General features: G+C 39.3%; 1 protein-coding gene across 1 annotated transcript in view; it reads right to left on the reverse strand.

The window, feature by feature from the left end:
- cdh10a (cadherin 10, type 2a (T2-cadherin)) overlaps positions 1-20,110 on the reverse strand; it is a 46,755-nt gene that overhangs the window by 17,586 nt on the left and 9,059 nt on the right. The window contains exons 2-3 of the mRNA XM_017705965.2: positions 18,619-18,991; positions 3,770-4,064 (exon numbers count right to left, since the gene is read on the reverse strand). Coding sequence (XP_017561454.2) covers positions 3,770-4,064; positions 18,619-18,843 — 520 coding nt within the window. The 5' untranslated portion in view covers positions 18,844-18,991. The remainder of the gene's footprint in view (positions 1-3,769; positions 4,065-18,618; positions 18,992-20,110) is intronic.

Genomic DNA, 20,110 nt, shown 5'->3' on the forward strand with positions numbered 1-20,110 from the left:
ATGGAAACCCATTCAATGAAGCTCTCTGCGCGCTCTTCTGAAGATGGACCAGCCCCTACCTTCTTGATGGCAATGCTGAAATCTCAAACTGTAGCACAAGCCCTTTGAGCTTTGAGTACAGCTTGGCTTGACCCGCCACCCTTCAAACCGTGTGGAAGACAAGCATCAGGTTTTCTGTACAGGCACCCAGGTGATGGAACGAACTCCCACTGGCTGTCCATAGAGTGGAGTCTCTCACTGTCTTCAAACGCAGACACAACTCTTTATACAGCACTTAAATGAGCCCTGAATTAAGTATTGATTGTAATGTATTGTGCTGCACTTATATACTGCATTGTATTGTATTGTATTGCACTGTTCTGTGTTCAAATCTGTTCCTTTTCTCTCTGTAGTAGCAGTATCTAAACTCAGGACCATCTGTCTCTCTGACCTATTGGTAACTAGCAAAGATCTTTTCTCTAGATAAACAAAGCTCTTCTTCTAAGTTGCTCTGGATAAGAGCGTCTGCTAAACGTTGTAAATTTAAATGTAAATGTAATCTGAAGGCCATATGAAGTTTGGAGGTCTGTAGTGATTGACTCTGCACTTCATGGCTGATTTGCTGTCATTCCCAATCACTTCCACTGTGTTATAATCCCACTGACAGCTGACTGTGGAATATTTAGTAGTGAGGAAATTTCACGACTGGACTTGCTGCACAGGTGGTGTCCGATCACAGCACCACGCTGGAATTCACTGAGCTCCTGAGAGCGACCCATTCTTTCACTAATGTCTGTAGAAGCAGTCTGCAGGCCTAGGGGCTCGGCTTTATACACCTGTGGCCGTGGAAGTGACTGGAACACCAGAATTCAATGATTTGGATGGGTGACTGAATATTTTCGGCAATATGGTGTGTGTTTAATAATGTAAAGAATAAGTGCCTGAATACTTGTATACAGTGTACTCTGTGTAGATTTGTATAAAGTTTTCAATTTTGGGAAAAGGTGATGGGGGCATCTTTTTGCAAGTTTTGAATAAAGGTCTCCCTGGTTTTTTATTTGGCCAATAATTAGCTAAGCTGTTTTAAATGTTATATTACACTGTTAGAAATAAAGGTTCGTAAATTACATCTTTCATTCATCAAGGTAGAAACATTGCAAAGGTACTCAAAGGTACGACAGTGATTTTAAGGTATAATTATGCTTTTCCCAAATGAAAAGTACATATTTGTACTTATTCATAACCTAATATTTTTAAACAGAGTAATAACATAAAGGGCCTGGAGATGAGTCAACATAACATAGAAAATATAATTTCAATTGAATGAATGGATTTCAATGTACACATTGTATCACAGGTGGCAATCATCGGGGTCCAAGCATTTTACCCCTTGTGTAGCCAGCATAAGTAAAATGAAACACAAATGTAGCTTTTTTTTTTTCAAATAGCCTCAGCACCAGGTGCCTGAACCTCAGACAATCATAACAACCACAAAGGTGGCAGGAAGGAGGTGCTTGGACACTGTGTGCTGACAGCAGCCAAGCTGTGAAAGGCAGCGTGGTGATAGCACCCAAGTTCCGCGAGTCAAGAGATGGCAGAAGGACTAGGGAGAGGGAGAGAGAGAGGGAGTGATGGGCGAGCGATAGCAGACAGTGATGACATTAAACATTTATTTAGCACAGACTCTGTGCTTCTTATTTTATCTACTAAAAATGATCACAACTGCAGCAGCTTGGCAAAAAAAAAAAGTTTTACAAAAAAAAAAAAGTTACAAAAACTTACAAAAAGTTTTTTGTTTGTTTTTTGTCTCCAGTAGAGACATCCTCTAAATTCGTTCTACCACTGCCTTTCATGCCCAAAGGCTAAGAACAGTGGTGTCTCATAAGCACAGAGTGTAATTCAGTGTAATGTACTCTAAACTTCATCGTACTCTAATACAGTTCAGTAATGAAATATTTTGGAGTTTATGTCAAATTACTTAGATTCACTTAACAAGATTCATTTGCTAAAACAATGTTAACAACAAGCTAAATAGTGTTAAATCATCAACAGAATAACTAAATTAACCCAACTGGAGATACTGCCATTGTACCCTTAAACCTCTTAGTTCTAAATTGTTGAGCAAACTTAACAATAAACTGTGTATATATATATATATATATATATATATATATATATATATATATATATATATAATTACAACATAGTTATAATAAATTATGGGAAGTAAATTAAGAAAAAAATTTACATTCTGCACTATTTAAACAGTTTTGTGATCCATGATATTTTGAGTTTGATGTTAATATTAAAACAAAAGGAGGACAAATATGAAGAAACTGTAGAATTCTCGTAGAATTTCCAAGTTAAAAATGTAAATATGTATTTGTTTTAAAGACACTAAGATCCTTGAAATCAAGATAAATGTTACAACACATACAAGCTAACCCAGACACACAAATGTTTTTCAAATCATTTCCATTCAAGAACTTCATTAAATCAGTTGAAACGAAAATGCGTGTGAGCTACAGGTTGTACGGAATAAACTGAAGACCATGTTTAAGGGTTGTACTGTTGATCTGCTGCGGCTCAAACTGTTTTTATGTGTTTGCATAATAAAACAACTTGCACTAACGGCATTTAAATCACTATTTTTCATTTCTATTACTATTTTAATGATTTGTTAAGTGTTACAGTAGATCTGCTTATTATTTTGCTTTGTGGCCAAAATGTTTCACTTGTTTTTTTGTCTCTTTCAGCCAGAAACAAAAAGAAAATACAGAGGGCTTTTACAAACATAGTGAAAATGGGACTCCTAACAACCATGCGAGACCACCAAAACTGTCACCATCAAATATGCAGGACTCAATGGACTGGCCACCCCTGAATCCAGACCTCAACATCACTGAATGTATTTGGAACTACTTGTTAAAAGCAAAAAGCACAATATCATCTAAAACTGAACCGTGGAGGTGTGAAAAAATAACTTTTTCTTTGACTGGGACTGCATGATATTGTAGCTTGAAATAGTTTTGATAAATCTTTGCAAAGAAGAAACCACTTGGGTTTGTGCTGTTTAATATATATATATATAGGGGGCAGTCGTGGGCTGGAGGTTAGGGAGCTGGCCCTGTGACTGGAAGGTCGCCGGTTCGATCCCCGGGGCCGACAGTCCATGACTGAGGTGTCCTTGAGCAAGACATCTAACCCCCAACTGCTCCCCGGGTGCCGCGGATAGGGCTGCCCACCGCTCCGGGCAAGTGTGCTCACTACCCCCTAGTGTGTGTTTGTTCACTAGTGTGTATGTGGTGTTTCACTTCATGGATGGGTAAAATGCGGAGGTGGAATTTCCCCGGTTGTGGGATCAAAAAAATATCACTTAATCTTTATATATATATATATATATATATATATATATATATATATATATATATATATAAATACTGGGCAGTGGTGTTGTAATACAGCCAGGTGCAGATATACTAAATGGACTCCATGTGCTCACAGTGGATGTGAGGCTGCTTTGAAGATGGGGAAGGGGGGTTTGCTGCGAAACTCCAGCATCACATTTTGGTCCCAATGCTGCACTCGCTGACATTCTTCATGCTCCACGGGATTGTCAAAAAAATAAAAGTCGCAAAGCAAAAGGCGCTGAGCCATCCTTGACCTTAAAAGTCTCTGGAATAGCAGAATGCCAGCCATCATGCCCAAGAGTAATCTCTCCTCTTGTGACATTAAATGCGGTGTGGAACGACAACAAACAAAGCAGAAAAGGCATTATTAATTCTCTCACCCACGTCGGACATCTCAGGTACGCTGGCCGTGTAGACGTCCTTGGTAAATTTGGGCTCGTTGTCGTTGATGTCATGGATCTTGACGATGAACTCGGTGGCAGGTTCCAGAGGGAGGCCTGTGTTTTTGTTGAAAGCTTGAGCTTGAAGAGTGTAGGACGCCTTTTCTTCTCTGTCCAGCCTCTGAGTGGCATGGAGATCGCCAGATTTCTCATCAATCCGGAAGATGGTGCCCGCTCCTTCTCCAGAGAGAACATATCTCGTCGTCCCGTCGCCTCTGTCCTTATCTGAGCGAAGCTGAAAGGAGACACATAAAAAGACATCATGCATGGATCCTTTTCTAAATCAGAAATGTGTCGCAAATTTGCAACAGTTGTTTAAAGCGCCGTATTTGTGCTAACGTCACGAACAAAGAACTCGTCTGTGACATTTTTCCTTCATTTCCAGCCGTTTTTAGTGAAAATGCACAGAAAAGCTGCTCATACACACATTTGAGGCAGTATTCCTTAATGTTGTAGAAAACGCAAAACAGTTTTCACTGTTCTTAGCATTGTTCGCAAAGTGGCCCCATTTGCTTGATTATTATCTATGGGTCCAACCTTGGTCTTGTGGACCCCCAGCCCATTTTCAACTGTTTCCCACCCCAGCATATGCGATCCAGCCCTTCAGGTAATTATTAAGTTATTCATGAGCTGGATCAGGTTTCTGTGGCAGGAAATACAGGAAACCAAATAAATTCACACAACAACATAAATGAATTTACAGTTTACACATACATCTACATATATGCATATTTTTGCATTTCATGTTCATGAGCTTAACTGTAAATTCAGGAATAGGATATACTTTACACCTGTTCATCTACAGCACTGTGTGAGAGTTTTAGGCATCTAAGCAAATGTTTAAACAGGTGACCTCAGCAGGGAGTTTATCACTGTAAACATTAGAATAAAGTCGTATTCATAATTCAAATAAACAGAAACAACAATAAAAAGTAACAAGAATTTCTTGGGTCCATATTTTTCCATGACACCTTCACAGCCACCACAGAGACTCATCAATATCATCAATTACATCATGAGCTCAATTTACTGAGCACTGATTGGTCAAACCAGGAGCTGCTTTTTAACTACATATAATACTGGGCTTCCTCGAGGAGAGGCTTGGAGATGGGTAAACAAACACACCAACATCCAGAAAATCACTATATATATATATATATATATATATATATATATATATATATATATATATATATACTCATTATTAATTAATATTCTAAAAAATGTTTATGCAAATATCAACACTTTTCTCAGCAAATAAACACAAACTACATGTAGCACTCAGACAGGGTTATGAGATGCACATACAGAGAGTCTTTTAATAAACAAAGTCCCTAGATCAAAAACATAGGATTAACAGGCAAAGAGTCCAGGAAAAACAGGAATGACTAAAACACATTGAAGGTGGCTATAATGGCGATAATGACATGGAGAGTGGCAATACCTCGCAAGGAGGCAGAGTGAGAGTCCGGGTTATAAAAGGTGCTGATGAGTGGATTGTAGGCAGGTGTGTGTGTGTGTGTGTGTGTGTGTGTCTGTGTGTGTGTGTGTGTGTGTGTGTGTGTGTGTGTGTGTGTGTGTGTGTGTTTGTGTGTGTTGGGAGGAGTCAGCCTCTCAATACTCCGGAGAAGCTGATCTCTGGCTGGAGGAACGACCAGTAGGCATGACACTACACAAATAAATAGACTTTGAAAATGTATCTTGGGTGCCTAAGATTTTCGCATAGTTCTATACAAGAGACAGATCAAATGTTTTAAATGTAAAACTGAAAACAAAATGTCCTTCCATGCCTTTTGGCAGAGTAAAAAAACATTCCAAACAATGATTTCAGAAATCTCCTGTCTTGTATCTTTAGGGAATAGTAGTAGAACCTATTTTTGATACTCATGGCAATTTCTTTTATTTCTAATGTTTTCATTTCTGGCCAAAAAAAAATTCAGTGGGCCAGTCACTCTACACCAACTGTTGAGCAATGCCTGTCCCAAGCTGCAAGATTGCTTCCCTTGGAAAAACTGACCTATGATCTACGTCCCCAAACCAACAGATTCGGGAAACTTTGAATCCCCCTGATGGCTTATGTAGAAAGTCTTTTTTAAAATTCATTGCATGTCTGCCAGTTGCATAAGATTTAAATGTGTGACTGTCATTGCTGAGCAGAGTGTGACAAAAAAAAGAAAAAATGCAGCACATGACCACTGACCTCACTGACCTCACTGAGCACATAGCGATGGCACGTGACATATGGTGGCTACCATGCAAACATTTTCATGGTCAAAGGCTCGAGTAACCAATTACAATATGACTGCAGATTTTCTTGTGCATACTTGATTCCACCTGTTTAATGCGATGGTCCTGGTCTTCAAACATCAGTCCTTTGTGGATACGATTAGTGACTCCTGACATAAGAAGTGCTATCCATTTTTGTTATCTGTGTAAGGAACAAAGGCCTGAGGATGAAAGAATCTTTGAGCAGTGAGAAATCTGGGAGCCCTTGCTTCCAAGTAAAAGGGCCCTTAGGCCCTCCAGGCCTCCCCCCTAGCTACAAGCCCAGTATGAATTTATTATCTTTCCCAATCTGTTGCATGAAAATATGACCTCTGTCACAACGCATGCCCTACAATTGGTTTATAACTGTATTCATCTTTATGTTTTGTTTAATTTTGTGCCAATTTGAATGTAAGCAGTCAGCCGGCATTCTGGTAGCAGATTCAATGCACGGTTGATGGGTCAGAATGGGTGATTCCACAGAACAAAACAGTAAACCATTACACTTGTTAGAGTTTTGTTGGGGTTTGTTTTGTTTGTGTTGTTTTTGTAAAGTGGTAGGAGCGCCACACTGCATTGCAGGACCCATTTTCTCTCAGGCGTGTGCAGCCCAGTTATTTATATAGTTTCATTTCACTTCCTATGCTGTGGAGAAAATGTTGAAAATGCTAATTTGATGTTTTGCTCTCTCTTATCCCCTGATGGACTCTCAGCGATGGGTTTGCACTCATGTGTAGAGTAGTGCATTGTGGCTTGTGAGAAAAAGCTTTCAGAAGAGAAGCTCTCCAGGGACAATAGCAGCTAATAAGTGCCACAGAGAGTTTTCAAAGTGACTTTGGGACTTATTCCATTAAATACTAATGAAGCTTTTATCCCATTTTGATTGATGTGTGTGTGTGTGTGTATATATATATATATATATATATATATATCCAAACCATTGAATTCTGGTGTTCCAATCACTTCCATGGCCACAGGTGTATAAAGCCGAGCCCCTAGGCCTGCAGACTGCTTCTACAGACATTAGTGAAAGAATGGGTCGCTCTCAGGAGCTCAGTGAATTCCAGCGTGGTGCCGTGATCGGACGCCACCTGTGCAGCAAGTCCAGTCATGAAATTTCCTCACTACTAAATATTCCACAGTCAGCTGTCAGTGGTATTATAACAAAGTGGAAGCGATTGGGAACGACAGCAACTCAGCCACAAAGTGGTTTGGCCATGTAAAATGCAGACGCTGAGGGGCATAGTGCACAGGGGTCACCAACTTTCTTTAGAGTCAATCACTACAGACCTCCAAACTTCATGTGGCCTTCAGATCAGCTGAAGAACAGCATAGAGAGCTTCATGGAATGGGTTTCCTAGGCTGAGTAGTTGCATCCAAGCCTTACATCACCAAGCGCAATGCAAAGCGTGGAATGCAGTGGAGTAAAGCTCCGCCACTGGACTCTAGAGCAGTGGAGACGAGTTCACTGGAGTGAAGAATCACGCTTCTCCATCTGGCAATGATGGATAAGTCTGGGATTGGTGGTTGCCAGGAGAACCACAATTTTCTGACTGCATTGTGCTGAGTGTAAAGTTTGGTGGAGGGGGGATTATGGTGTGAGGTTGTTTTTCAGGAGTTGGGCTCGGCCCCTTAGTTCCAGTGAAAGTCCCTGATGTCGGACAAGAAGGCTTGGGCTTCTAGGATGCCCAAGGGCTTCTGCACATATATATATATATATATATATATATATATATATATATATATACACACACACACACATCATTGTCCATTTTATCAGCTCCACTTAATATATAGGTGGAGTTTTACAATTACAGACTGTAGTCCATCTGTTTCTCTGATACTTTGTTAGCCCCCTTTTACCCTTCAGTGGTCAGGACCCCCATGGACCCTCACAGAGGAGGTACTATTTGAGTGGGCACAGTGTGTCCACTCAAGGCCACTCTATTAGGCCAGAGACATACTCAACACAAGGACACGAATGCAAATGTAAATGCTCAGTCAACGCATTGCAAACGCTCGGTCCTTCTGTACAAATTCACCACGCGTTTTTACGTTGCTGTGGAGGTTAGAACACTCAGTTCTGAAGGGGGCGATAGAGTGCAGATCAGAGAGGGATCTACTGTTATTCCAGCAGCCTCAATCGCTAAACGTAAACAGTAGAGGAGAGTGAGCTGCTTTACCTGTTCTCTTGGATAGTTAATCATGTTTTTATGCCATCTTTGCGTGAGACTTAAGTGGTCATCTGCTATGGCCTTTAAGAAAGCACACTGGTTGCAAGACCGTTTGGTTAATGTTAAATCTGCAACCAAAGACTGTCAAACACTTAAAAGTTGCGGAGATGAAGTCACTTCTCTTTCGGTTTTACTTTTAAGGAGAGGTTTTCTGGTGGAGATGGGGGAAAAGCAACTAGAGCTGAGCTAAAGCTTGAAGTAGAGCGAAGTAAGTCTGCATTTTCATTTATATTGTTTATCTTATACGAGGACATTAACACATACTGAGACATACTGGATATAAAACGCTGCCAAGGTGGTTTGATTTTTGTTGAAAAGACAAAATGTCTCTTCTTAACATTTGGGTTGTGAGTCCTGACCTAACCTGGCTTTTAATGCAGAGGATTTCTCGGTAATCCAGTGGTATGTTTTTATTACGTGCTGCCTCAGACTGTCGGAACGCTGCACTTACCCACTTTCAAGTTTCGCCCTTTGTGTTCCGTCAGCTTTACGTTATGAACGAAATATTTAGAAAATCGATTTTTAACATTTGTGAATCGATTCAGAATCGTTCACATCTGCATCGCAATGCATCCGAGAATGCATGCACCCTCTTTTTTTTCCCGCACCCCTAGTGTGTGTGTGTGTGTGTATATAAGTTTTAGGCATCTAAGCAAATTTTTAAACAATTTCCCTCACAAAATACATTAGAATAAAGTCACATTCATAATTCAAATAAACATAAAAAACAATAAAAAGTAACGAGAATTTTTTGGGTCCAAATTTTATCTTGAAACCTTCACAGAGACTCGTTAATATCATCAATTACATCATGAGCTCAATTTACTGAGCACTGATTGGTCAAACCAGGAGCTGCTTTTTAACTACATATAATACTGGGCTTCCTCGAGGAGAGACTTGGAAAATCACTGTTTTATATATATAATTATTAATTAATATTATATATATATATATATATATATATATATATTTTTTTTTTTTTTTTTTTTTTTTTTTTAATGCTAATATTAATACTTTTCTCTGCAAATAAGACAGAGTGTGTGTTTTTGGTGGCACTGAATTGGTAATTCTCCAAATAAGATGCTTCAGCTAGGTTCTCTCTGCCAAGTCGTTCTGAGTGTTATGCTACAGTTAGCTTTAATCGATTTATTTGCGTTCCTTTTCAGCATCATAACCAGATTAGTTAGAAAAAAAAAAGCTTGTAAAATCCATGTTACATAACCTTCTAAGTCCTCAACTGCATTTCACTCAAAAAGAAAAGCGCGCCTCTGTACCAAAGCGTGGAACATCACAGCATGCGGCTTGCCCTGAATATTGAGTGCATGCAAAATTATAACTGCGTGTGAAGTCAGGCCGCCACTGCCTGTCACCTGATTCTCCACTTGAAGGAACTGATTCACCCTCCAGCTCTGCAACTGCCACATTCTGTCTGCTGACGCATGATTAAGTTTTCACTCATGTGTGCTGGACGTGACTAGTTGCCAAGGCGTCAGGGCACAACTGGTGCCTAAACCTCCTCTGCAGCAGCAAATGCTCCTCCACCAAGCCGTTTGCACCCTGCTGTCTTCATTAAAGAGGTTCTTGATTGTAGATAAACTGACTTTGATTTATATACAGTATGATTAGGATAATGATGGTGGTAGAATAGTAGTAAATCTGGGAAAATCCTGAGTATTTTGCCTTAGAACACCCCACGTGCGTCTTTCCACCACGAATGGACTGTCACAATTGGCTCCTCCCGCTCCTCCATGTGCTTCTTCCGTGTGCTTTTCTGTTTTGGTCTCTCTTGGTAAATCAGTCTTTTAATAGAACGTCATTAATTAGTGATGCTGACGTCTATTAAAATGATCAGAAGCACAAAACACTGAAGGTAAACAGTTTCCATCAGGGAGAACCGAGTGGCTCTGAAATCACTTTTTACACACAAGCAAAGTTTCAGTTTCAGATTTATTTACAACTTAGTTCCAAGTTTAAGTTGAATAAAAACTGGCTTTAAACTCAGGATCACAGATGAGCTCCTTTACTATGTTGATCTGTAGGCCTCTGTTCATAAACATAAACCAGCCCAAACTAATTTACTATAAAATGAAATGGTGTTTGTAGAAATTCAGAAAAAAGCCGCGTCAGTCTCGACTGCATATGTGGACATATTTCTATATTGTGCTCTATTTACACAAAGTTAGGTTAGTTCATCATTTATGTTGAACAGACTCTCCCAAAGTTTTACGCTGCTGCGCTGACGTTGAACCGTTTGCTGCACTGGGTCGGCATGTCCAACAGGTCAAAACCAGCTCTAAACAAAGTGACCGCTGGGCCCTGATTGGTGCTCTGGCTTTGCGCTTCTTTTGTTTTGACATGTTACGTTTTTATACACAGAAACCAAAAGGAACGACAGATTTCTCAAAATGTAGGAGGAAAGAGTCGGATATTAGACTCTGAAATGTAGCGGAGTGAAAGGAAAAAGTCGCCCAGAATGGAGAAACTTCAGTACAGATACACCAAAAATACTAAAGTACAGAAACCAATTATATTTACTTTGTTACTATCCACCACTGGTAACCATAACATGTAAGAACTCTTTGTGATGCAGCTTTTAGAGACTCAAAACCCTTCAGACGTCTGGTTCCTATCATGGCCACTATAAACAAATCTAGTACAGTTCTCTAGAATGACACATTTCACATCAAACCACTCCGAATGACTTTATGAACATTTCCACTATTGAGGTTTTTTGGAAAATATTTTAAATGCCTCAGAAAAGCTTTTACTTTATATGTATGTTATTTTATTTATGCTGCTACAGCTGCCTGCACAGGGTCTCTTCTTCTTTCGGCTGCTCCCTTTAGGGGTCGCCACAGCAGATCATCTGCCTCCATCTTGCCCTGTCCACTGAGTGGATGAGTGAGTCATCAATTAAAGAATCTGTGGGCTGAATCCAGCCAATAAGAAAGCTTTCTCTGGCTCCACCCATCCTCCAAACATTTTTTTTTTCAGTTATATTAAAATATAAAATCAATATAACAGGTTACCACTTACTATAAAACCTGTTTGAAAGGTATCTTTGATATAGAGGACGTTCTGCGTACTTATGAAGTTGGTTTGTCAAGGGTTCTTTCGTAAAGACAATGGTTCTATTGAAAACCATGAGCTCTATATATGGCTGTTTAATGCTTAAATTATTCTTTGCATGGTGAAATCTTCATCAGAATGATGGAGAATGGTTCTATATATAGCTCCAAAAAGCCTTCTTCCATATAAGCTTGACATTGTAACAATAGCAGAACCTTTCTTGGTGCTATAAAATTATGACAGATCAGGCCAAACAGCGGAAGCTTTTGAAGAACTGCAGTCTCAGGTTAGAGCACATTGACAGGAACCTGCAGACATCCAATCAGCACAGCTGATAAAAATCACTGAGGAACAACCTAAAATCTACAAAGCAATTCAATTTGCACCTTCTTGATCCCCTTTCTCATCAGCTTGGCACTGTGGGTGTTTATGCAACCACTAAGAAAAAGAAAATGAATAAAAATAGTAGCGTCATTGTTACGAAAGTTGATGTAGTGAGAACAAACCCTGGAACTTGGAAGAGTAGAAAAAACAAGTTTCCCTACATGTACATGTCAATTTTTGGTGCGAAAGTCGAAAAAAAATCACAGCTTCTACTAAAAGCTGTCCAGCACGAGGATGGATCTGTTCTTTTTGATAAACTGTCCAAGTTCCTGCTTGAAATTGTTCAAAAACAGGGCATAAAAGAATCCTTAGAGGGACCCAAACTGCTCTAAAGCAGTTGAAGAAGGAAAAAAAACAAGCACTTCTTTATTACGAAAGTTAAGTTTAGAGCCAAACGTCCTACAGTACTTGGGCATTATTGAAGAAGCATAGATTTCAAAGATCAGTGCTGTTAACTGAAGGCCAATTTCATAATGGTAAGTAACAACTCCTCTTCAAAAATCATCCAGAAAAAGAGCCAAGTTGGATGATTCGGACATTAGAAATGACATTTTCAGACACGGCATAATGGGCAGCCACAGGAGGCCAGCCTTTTCTCCAAAGAGAATTCTAGATGAAAAGTTTTTTTTTTCTTTTTTCAATATATTTAGTACAAACCTTCTTGAGACAGACGTTAGAAAGTGACTGTCACAATTACTGTATACTTATATGTACTTGTGCTTTACTGTATATTGTATGCTATATACTTTCAACATTTTATATATATATATATATATATATATATATATATATATATATATATATATATATATATACACATAAAATATTCAATATTGCTACACTGTAACCTTAGCAAAATCAAAGGCAACACTCACTACTGTTTTGCCCTTTTTGTTTCATTGCCTATGTACTCACAAGAGTTTCCTTCTCTAGAGTAAGTGTAAAATACTAGGAGATTATAAGTCGCCTTGTCCAATTTACCAAAGCTAAGACAAAATACTGACTTAGGAGTTTGTTAGAAATGCTATTTAACATCCAAAAAATTGTGGAAATACGGTATTTTTGTAAGTATGGCTTATGTTGACCTCTTCAAATTTTTGAATTATTATGCCAAAATCAAACCTTTCTGACTGATATTTTGACGTATTATGTCACAATTCAACCGATTTCCAAGCTATTTTGACAAAACATGTTTTGCCCCCAAAAGTTTTAAATCAAACTTTAATAAAACACCTTCGCCTCATCACTGTGGGTTGCCGTCTGCGGCGCTGAAGTCACAATCTTGAGCAAACTTCCACACCAATATTAGACAGTATTTATGTTTACATGCATGAGACAACCGAACTATGTGCTTAGTTTAACCTAGAACCAAGATGTTTACAGGAGTAGTTGATTTATAGTTCAGTTAATGGGCACTCCACCATAAACAGACCTAAATCTCCCTCTTTTGCGACTTCTGGTTGTTTTAGAAACGTGATGCTATACTTCTCACATGTGGGACTGCAGGAGGTAGTGTAACATCATAAAACCATGGTCTGACAGTCATATTACATGTTATATGTACAAATCTAAAAGAGACTAGCTTGTGTCAGCCTGGACCACCTGTCTTAACCCTGTGGGGTCTACGAACCGCCAAATTAGATGTTTTTTTTAGCGTTTGTTTTAATATCATTGTAATAATACAGTGCAGAAATACAGGCCAATCATTTTGTGAGAGTGGCCATTCCATTTTATCACAGATCATATGTGACCCACGTCCAGACTTATGAGCCAATGAAGTCAAGTTGAGACAGGCCATTTGCCTTTTACTGCGTGTAACTGGTGGATTAGTGTGTCTGTTCTCTGCCTCTCATCTGTTGTATATTTTTGCATGAAGTGACCAACGGGCACCAATGGGAAATCACCTAGGACTGACCATCATGTCGAAAACGCTTCATTTTTCATTCAGTCACATTAGAAATAAACAATAGTGGCATGTAAAAAGTTCACAGTAGCTGATGTTGCTGCAGTGGTTTGGGAAAGTAGTGATAAGAAGAAAATATATCTATTTATTCGTACATTTCACTACTTTTGTGAAATCTAAAAGTTTGGAAAACCCATTTCAAGCACTATGATGTTGGGAGGTGTGTATGTGGTTGGGATAGTGTAGTTGCTGGAATGTTGGGATATATGTAGACTGGGGTTCAGTCCCCCGCCTGGTCAAGCACTCTACACTATACCAATAAGAGTCCTTGGGCAAGACTCCTAACACCACCATCACGTACATCTAATTGTAAGTTGCTCTGCATAAGAGTGCCTCCCAAATGCCATACATTTCTAAAATTGTTTTTTTTTTTTTTTTTTTCCGTTTTTTGGGCTGAATTATCTGTGCTTCAGATCAAAACAACTACATTATTAATAGAGCTGAGATTGTTCTGAACGTTTTGATGTGTAATATGTGGTCATAATGTCAGATGCAAGGGCCTTTCAAGGCATATTTCAGAATATATGCCAAAATCAAGAAAATGCCCTCAGGCCCCAGAGGGTTAATCATGCTCAGCTTGGGTCTACTAAGACTTGGAATTGAGCTGTAGACATAATTATACTCAGACCAGAGGTCTTAAACTAATATTGAATCTTTCTGGTCCATGTAAAGTTCTTTATTGTGGCCAGACAGTGAGGTTCCACAATGTAACACGGCTGGTTACCACTAAAAACAGAAGCTGTTGCCGCTGAGCAGCCTAAGACACCAGTCACAAAAACTCTCTATCAGAAAAGTTAAGACAGACCCTAAACCAGACAGTGTAGATGCTGCCTGCTGACAGCATCACACTCTACAACACCCAGCACTCCTCCCAACACAACCTGCACCTTCTGCCCTTTGTGTGTTGAAAAAGGGCTTGCCGCTGACTTTCTCTGTTTTCATGTCAAAGTTTTAAAGCTGTGTTTAATGAAGCACTGAAGTGTCATGTGAAAAATGCCATTTGAATGCTATTCGGCTGGATTTCACGGCTGTGTTTCAAAATAGTCTCTACAGCTTTGGTGAGCACTTTGATCGATTTCTTACTGTGTACTTTTGCTTGATATGCACCAGCCATAAGTTTGGTAAAATTGATAATGTAGAGTTCCACTAACTGGCCACAGAATTACAGATGTGTAAATGATATGATGTTGGTTTGCTTCACTATTCATAGAAAGAGCCAGTGGCTAGCACAGCTTGGCCTAATTGCTGGCCAGCTGTCCAGTACAACTCAACTACTCACTCATCAAACTCACTCAAAGCAAGTCACCTGCCAAACTACACTAGCAGTCATTAGCAGCAAGTCACAGGTCGCTTTAACTTCTTGAAGCAAGTGGCACAGGGTCCTTCCAGGTGACCTCATGGCTAGCATGATGGAGAGACTTGTTTTGCACGTTGTGTTGTAGAGATTTTTGCAGAAAAATGTTTTGTTATTGTTTAACATTAAAACAAATGAAAAGTCAGAATCTAAAGAACTTCAGATAGAACAAAAAAAAGTTGGGACACTGTGCAGAATGTAAATAAAAATAGAATGCAATAACATGCAAATCATGTGAACTATAGTTTTAAAGGAAAATAGTACAAAGACAACATTTCATATGTTGAAACTGATACGTTTTATTGTTTTTTTGAAAAATAATTGCTGTTTTGGAATTTGATGCCAACAGCACATTTCAAAAACAGTGTTTCATCTGTAAGAGTTTGCGAAGTGAGGAGGCCAATTGTTATATTTTTGACGAAATGTTTTGTCATTCTTGTTTAATTTTGTTTAATCGTATTTTTTGTTTCATAATGTACCAGATGTTTTCAGTGGTAACAGGACTGCAGGCAGGCCAGTTTGGCACCTGGACTCTTAATACAGAGCCATACTGTTGTTGGACATGCATAATGTGGTTTGACATCGCCTTGTTGAAATAATTGAGGCCTTCTCTGAAAAAGACGTCGTCTGAATGGCAGCATATGTTGCAAAATCATGTATATATAATTCAGCATTAATGGAGCCTTCGCTGATGCATATGCAATGCACACTAATGCACCCCTATGCCATCATAAACACTGGCTTTTGCACGGATAACGAGCTGAATGGTCTTTAGCCCAGAAGACACAGTGTCCATGTCTTCCAAAAATAATTTCTATTGTTCATTTGAAACACAGGACACTTTGCCATGTCTCCTTAGTCCATTTTAGATTTAGATTTGCATTTGTGGATACAGCTATGAGCTGTTTTACAGACAGTGTTTTCCAGAAATGTTTCTGAGCCCATCCAATCATTTCCGCTACAGAATTATGTTTGTTTTTAATGCAGTACGGTTTGACGGCCCAAAGTTCATGGCCACCAAGTTTTTTTGGCATTACATAACTCTACCAGCCCTTTTTGTTGTTGGCATCAAATTAATAATGGACTTACATTTTTCCAAAAAGAATAAAACTTGCCAACATTTGATATGTTGAATTTGTGCAATTTAAAAATCATTGAATTTTGTTTTAATTTACATTTTGCACAGCAAACAGTGTTTTTGGAAATAGGGTTGTAAATGTGATTGTAATTAATAGCTTATTGTATTATACATATTTACATATGTAATTACATTATAACATCCGAATAGTACTACAAGACAAACTCCTTAGGGCTGATATGAAGGTTAAGAGTCTCACAGACACCACTTTCAAAGCAATGGGACCTAGAAGGGCAGGTTTGCCCTGCTTAGATTTATTATTTAGAATGGCCTGCTAACTCTTTAAATGAACACTAGTTAAGTTATGAGACTGAACTCATCTGCAGCAATACTGCAAGATACAACTGACCCAAACGTTCATTAAACCAGTGGTTTCTAACCCACTCCTACTTGCACACCATCACCTTGAACATTTTAATGTTTTCCTGCTCTAATGCACCCACTTCAACTCGGAAATGGCTTGTTAATTAGACGATTAATCAATTTATGTTGTCACTCTATCCCCAGCCTGTCTCCTCTATTCTCAACCTAGCATTCATTGTGTCTGGGGTCACTCCCTTTTAGAGAAGTACTGCACTATTATATAGTCGTCAGTATTGCGCTGTATATTATATCATGTCGTACAGTTGTTTCAGTTCTTAAAGATCAATCTTTTAGATCTTCTATGGTCATTCCTCACTTGTTTCATTATATAACAAATGTGAATGTGTAGTGAATAATTCGGAAAGCTCGCCTCTTTTCAGACTTTCCACTTTAACTCCATCTCCTTGTCTTGTCCTAATCATTGTCTTCACCTATATCTTGTTATCTGTTTGCATATTTTCAGTCCTTGCCTTTCCTCGACTCTCCAAATAGCATCATAGCTTCTACTCTTGGTTGTATATATTGGTTAGTTGTGCCTTTTTGTCCATGCCTCTAGTCTTGCCAAGCCCTCTGGTTTTGTTTATCAATGTGATCTCTTTTGTGTACCATGTGATCTCCATATCTGCTTGTTCTTTAAGCTTAAAACCAAGGGTGGCCATGGAGAGCCAATGTCCAGCGCAGCTTGGTGAGCTGCCTAAAACCTGCCCAAGGCATGTTCAGTCCTACACAAAAAAGACTGCTCTTCAAGGGTGCTAGAGTAAAGAAAATGGTTAAATATAGAACCATGAAGAGACAAAAAGACCTCTGCATCAGGGTTTGGTTTCAAATTCATGGAGAATATGATATATGTGTTTCTCCATCAAACCCTTCAAAAATTACATTAGTTAGATCAAATATGACACACTTTCCATCCATCTGAAGACCCTTTCACTATGTCTGTACCCTGTAACCATGCAGGGGTTCTTTGAGTGTTCGAGGTTCTATGTGGAAGCGTTTTCTTTACTAAAGAACCCTTGAGGAACCATTGTTTTTAAAAGTGTAAAACTTCTTATTCAATAATAAAAAAACTGCTATGATGCTTAAGTTATAGGAATGTGAATTTGGAAGGCTGAACCTGCTGGTGACTAATAAGTAGTAAACAATATGTGTATACTAAATAATAATCTTCAGGATTTAATAAGCCTGGGAATTGAAGTTACTACCTTCCATCGTTAATCTGGATTGATATAAACATAACTTACACTTGCATGCAAATCGCATTACATGTGAAACAAATGCGTTAGAACAGGGAAAACACCAAAATAAGGTGGGGCTGCACCAGGGCCATGCAATGAGGCATTGTGAGTTGATATATTCTAAGTGCTGCATTACCAGGCGTAGCAACAATGGAAGCAGTTTCATTCCATTATAGCGAATTATACATTATGACCAGTCCATGTCAAGAGCAGAGAATGTGCTGATGATACTGGTATGGGTTTCTCTTTCATGGTTAATGTGGCATAAATTTGGCACATCGGTGAATTGCAGCATGATGAATTGAAAGCCTTTCCCTTTCACACAGCTATAGCAGATGGGTAGGAAGTCAATGGGTGAAAAAGTGGGAGAGAGAGAGACAATGAAATAGCCTGTAATTGTCGATTCCCGGCAGGTCTCTGGGGTGCCACTTTCGTCCAAGAAATGAGAATCGTAAAAAGAGGCTCAAAGCCTGGTACAAAACACCCAACATCCACCCCTCCTGAACCCCCCACTAAATCCCCCCCTTCACCCCTATTTTTCCTCTCCTGTCTGACTGCCTGAATATTCATGCCTAAGTGACTGTGTAATTCACATTTCTGTGGCTTTTCTTTGATAATGGCGTCAAGTTTTTCAAAGTGGTGCATTCATATTCAAATATCATACCATGCCACATAAAACCTCAAAGGGCCTCTTTTTTTGTCATTTCTTCACATCTTCCCCCTTAAAGGCTTGTTTGCAAGACAAGATAAGCCAGTTCCCAAGCTCCACCACGAGCTCTCTCACCTTGCCGACGTATTGGTAGTTGTTTCCCATGTATTCCTCTGACAGGAAGAACTGCCTCCACATCCAGTCGCGTTTGGATCTGTGCAACACTCTGCCCTCTGGCTGCAGCGTTTGGCTGGGGGGGCGCGGGACACTACCCCGACTCCGCACCACCAGCATGACGGTTGAGCCAAGAGGGAGGAGGCAGAGGAGCGGGAACAGCCAGGGGAAGTGAATCATCATCATCACCGCTGTATCCAATTGATCCTTGGGACAGGCACAATTCCGGATGAATAATCTAATAAGGAAGGCAGCGCTGAATGGCAAATGATCTAAATGGTTGGATCAGCAACTCTGGCATCGTAGACGTTTGCTTTGATGTTCCTTTGATTCCCTGTGAAAAAAAAAAATCAAAGTAAGAAAAGAAAAAAGTTTGAGTTTGTTGGAGGTCATGGCAGGTCATCTGTCAAGAAGCAATAGGTCCCACTTCATATTAAGTGTCTGTAATAACTATGGTTACATGTGAACAACACATGCAATGTAACACCAATGTAATTGCTAAGCATTGTCACTGTTACAGATGGATTACAGAAGTATGTAATTACACATGTTGTATCAACTTAAGTTGTTATATAGGTACAATGCAATTACAGAGAGGTACGTCATGGGCTGGAGGTTAGGGAAGCGGCCCTGTTAACCGGAAGATCGCCGGTTCGATCCCCAGAGCCAATGGTATGTGTACTGAGGTGTTCTTGAGCAAGACACCTAACCCTCAACTGCTCCCTTGGTGCTGTGGATTGGGCTGCCCACTACTCCAAGCAAGTGTGCTCACTGCTTCCAAGTGTGTGTGCTCACTAGCGTGCATGTGGTGCTTCACTAACAAGGGTCACTTAATCTTAATAGAATGGTAATGTGATGCGATTAGGTTACCTTGTTACAACACAGTTATTACACAGTGATTATATAAAACAAATGTAATATTATGTACAAAAAGACTTCTGATTTGTAATGTATCAAAAAAGAATATAATTACATGAGGCAATTACACAGGCTCTACTTCCATTTCCATTTTCACCATTGCTTAAATCATTGGTACAGTGTTGTTACACATGTTATTGATGTGTAATTACGCAGTTATCCGAGACATTTAATATAAAGTGAGACCAAGCAATTCCATTAAGTGCAATGGCAGCTCTTCAGTATCAGTAAAAATATAAGTTTTGTATTTTTGTGGAACTTGTTCCAGCCTTCGAGACGTCATGGTGAAAGTACCGTGATAACAGTGCAGCATATGCTGTCAAATTGGGTGGCGATGGTGATTGTAACAAAAAGTACCTTTTAGAAACCAATTTCGTTTCCATAAAGACCCTTTCAGTTGAGTGGGAATTGAGTTTTACTCAAAGAGCATTCATTTAAAGGTTCATGAAGGAACTAAATGTGGTTATTCTACAGCAGGGATGTCCGGTATTACATGCAAAGGGCCTGTGTGGCTGCAGGTTTTCCACAAGAAAAG

This window comes from Pygocentrus nattereri, chromosome 19, assembly GCF_015220715.1.
Source record: "Pygocentrus nattereri isolate fPygNat1 chromosome 19, fPygNat1.pri, whole genome shotgun sequence".
NCBI lineage: Eukaryota > Metazoa > Chordata > Actinopteri > Characiformes > Serrasalmidae > Pygocentrus > Pygocentrus nattereri.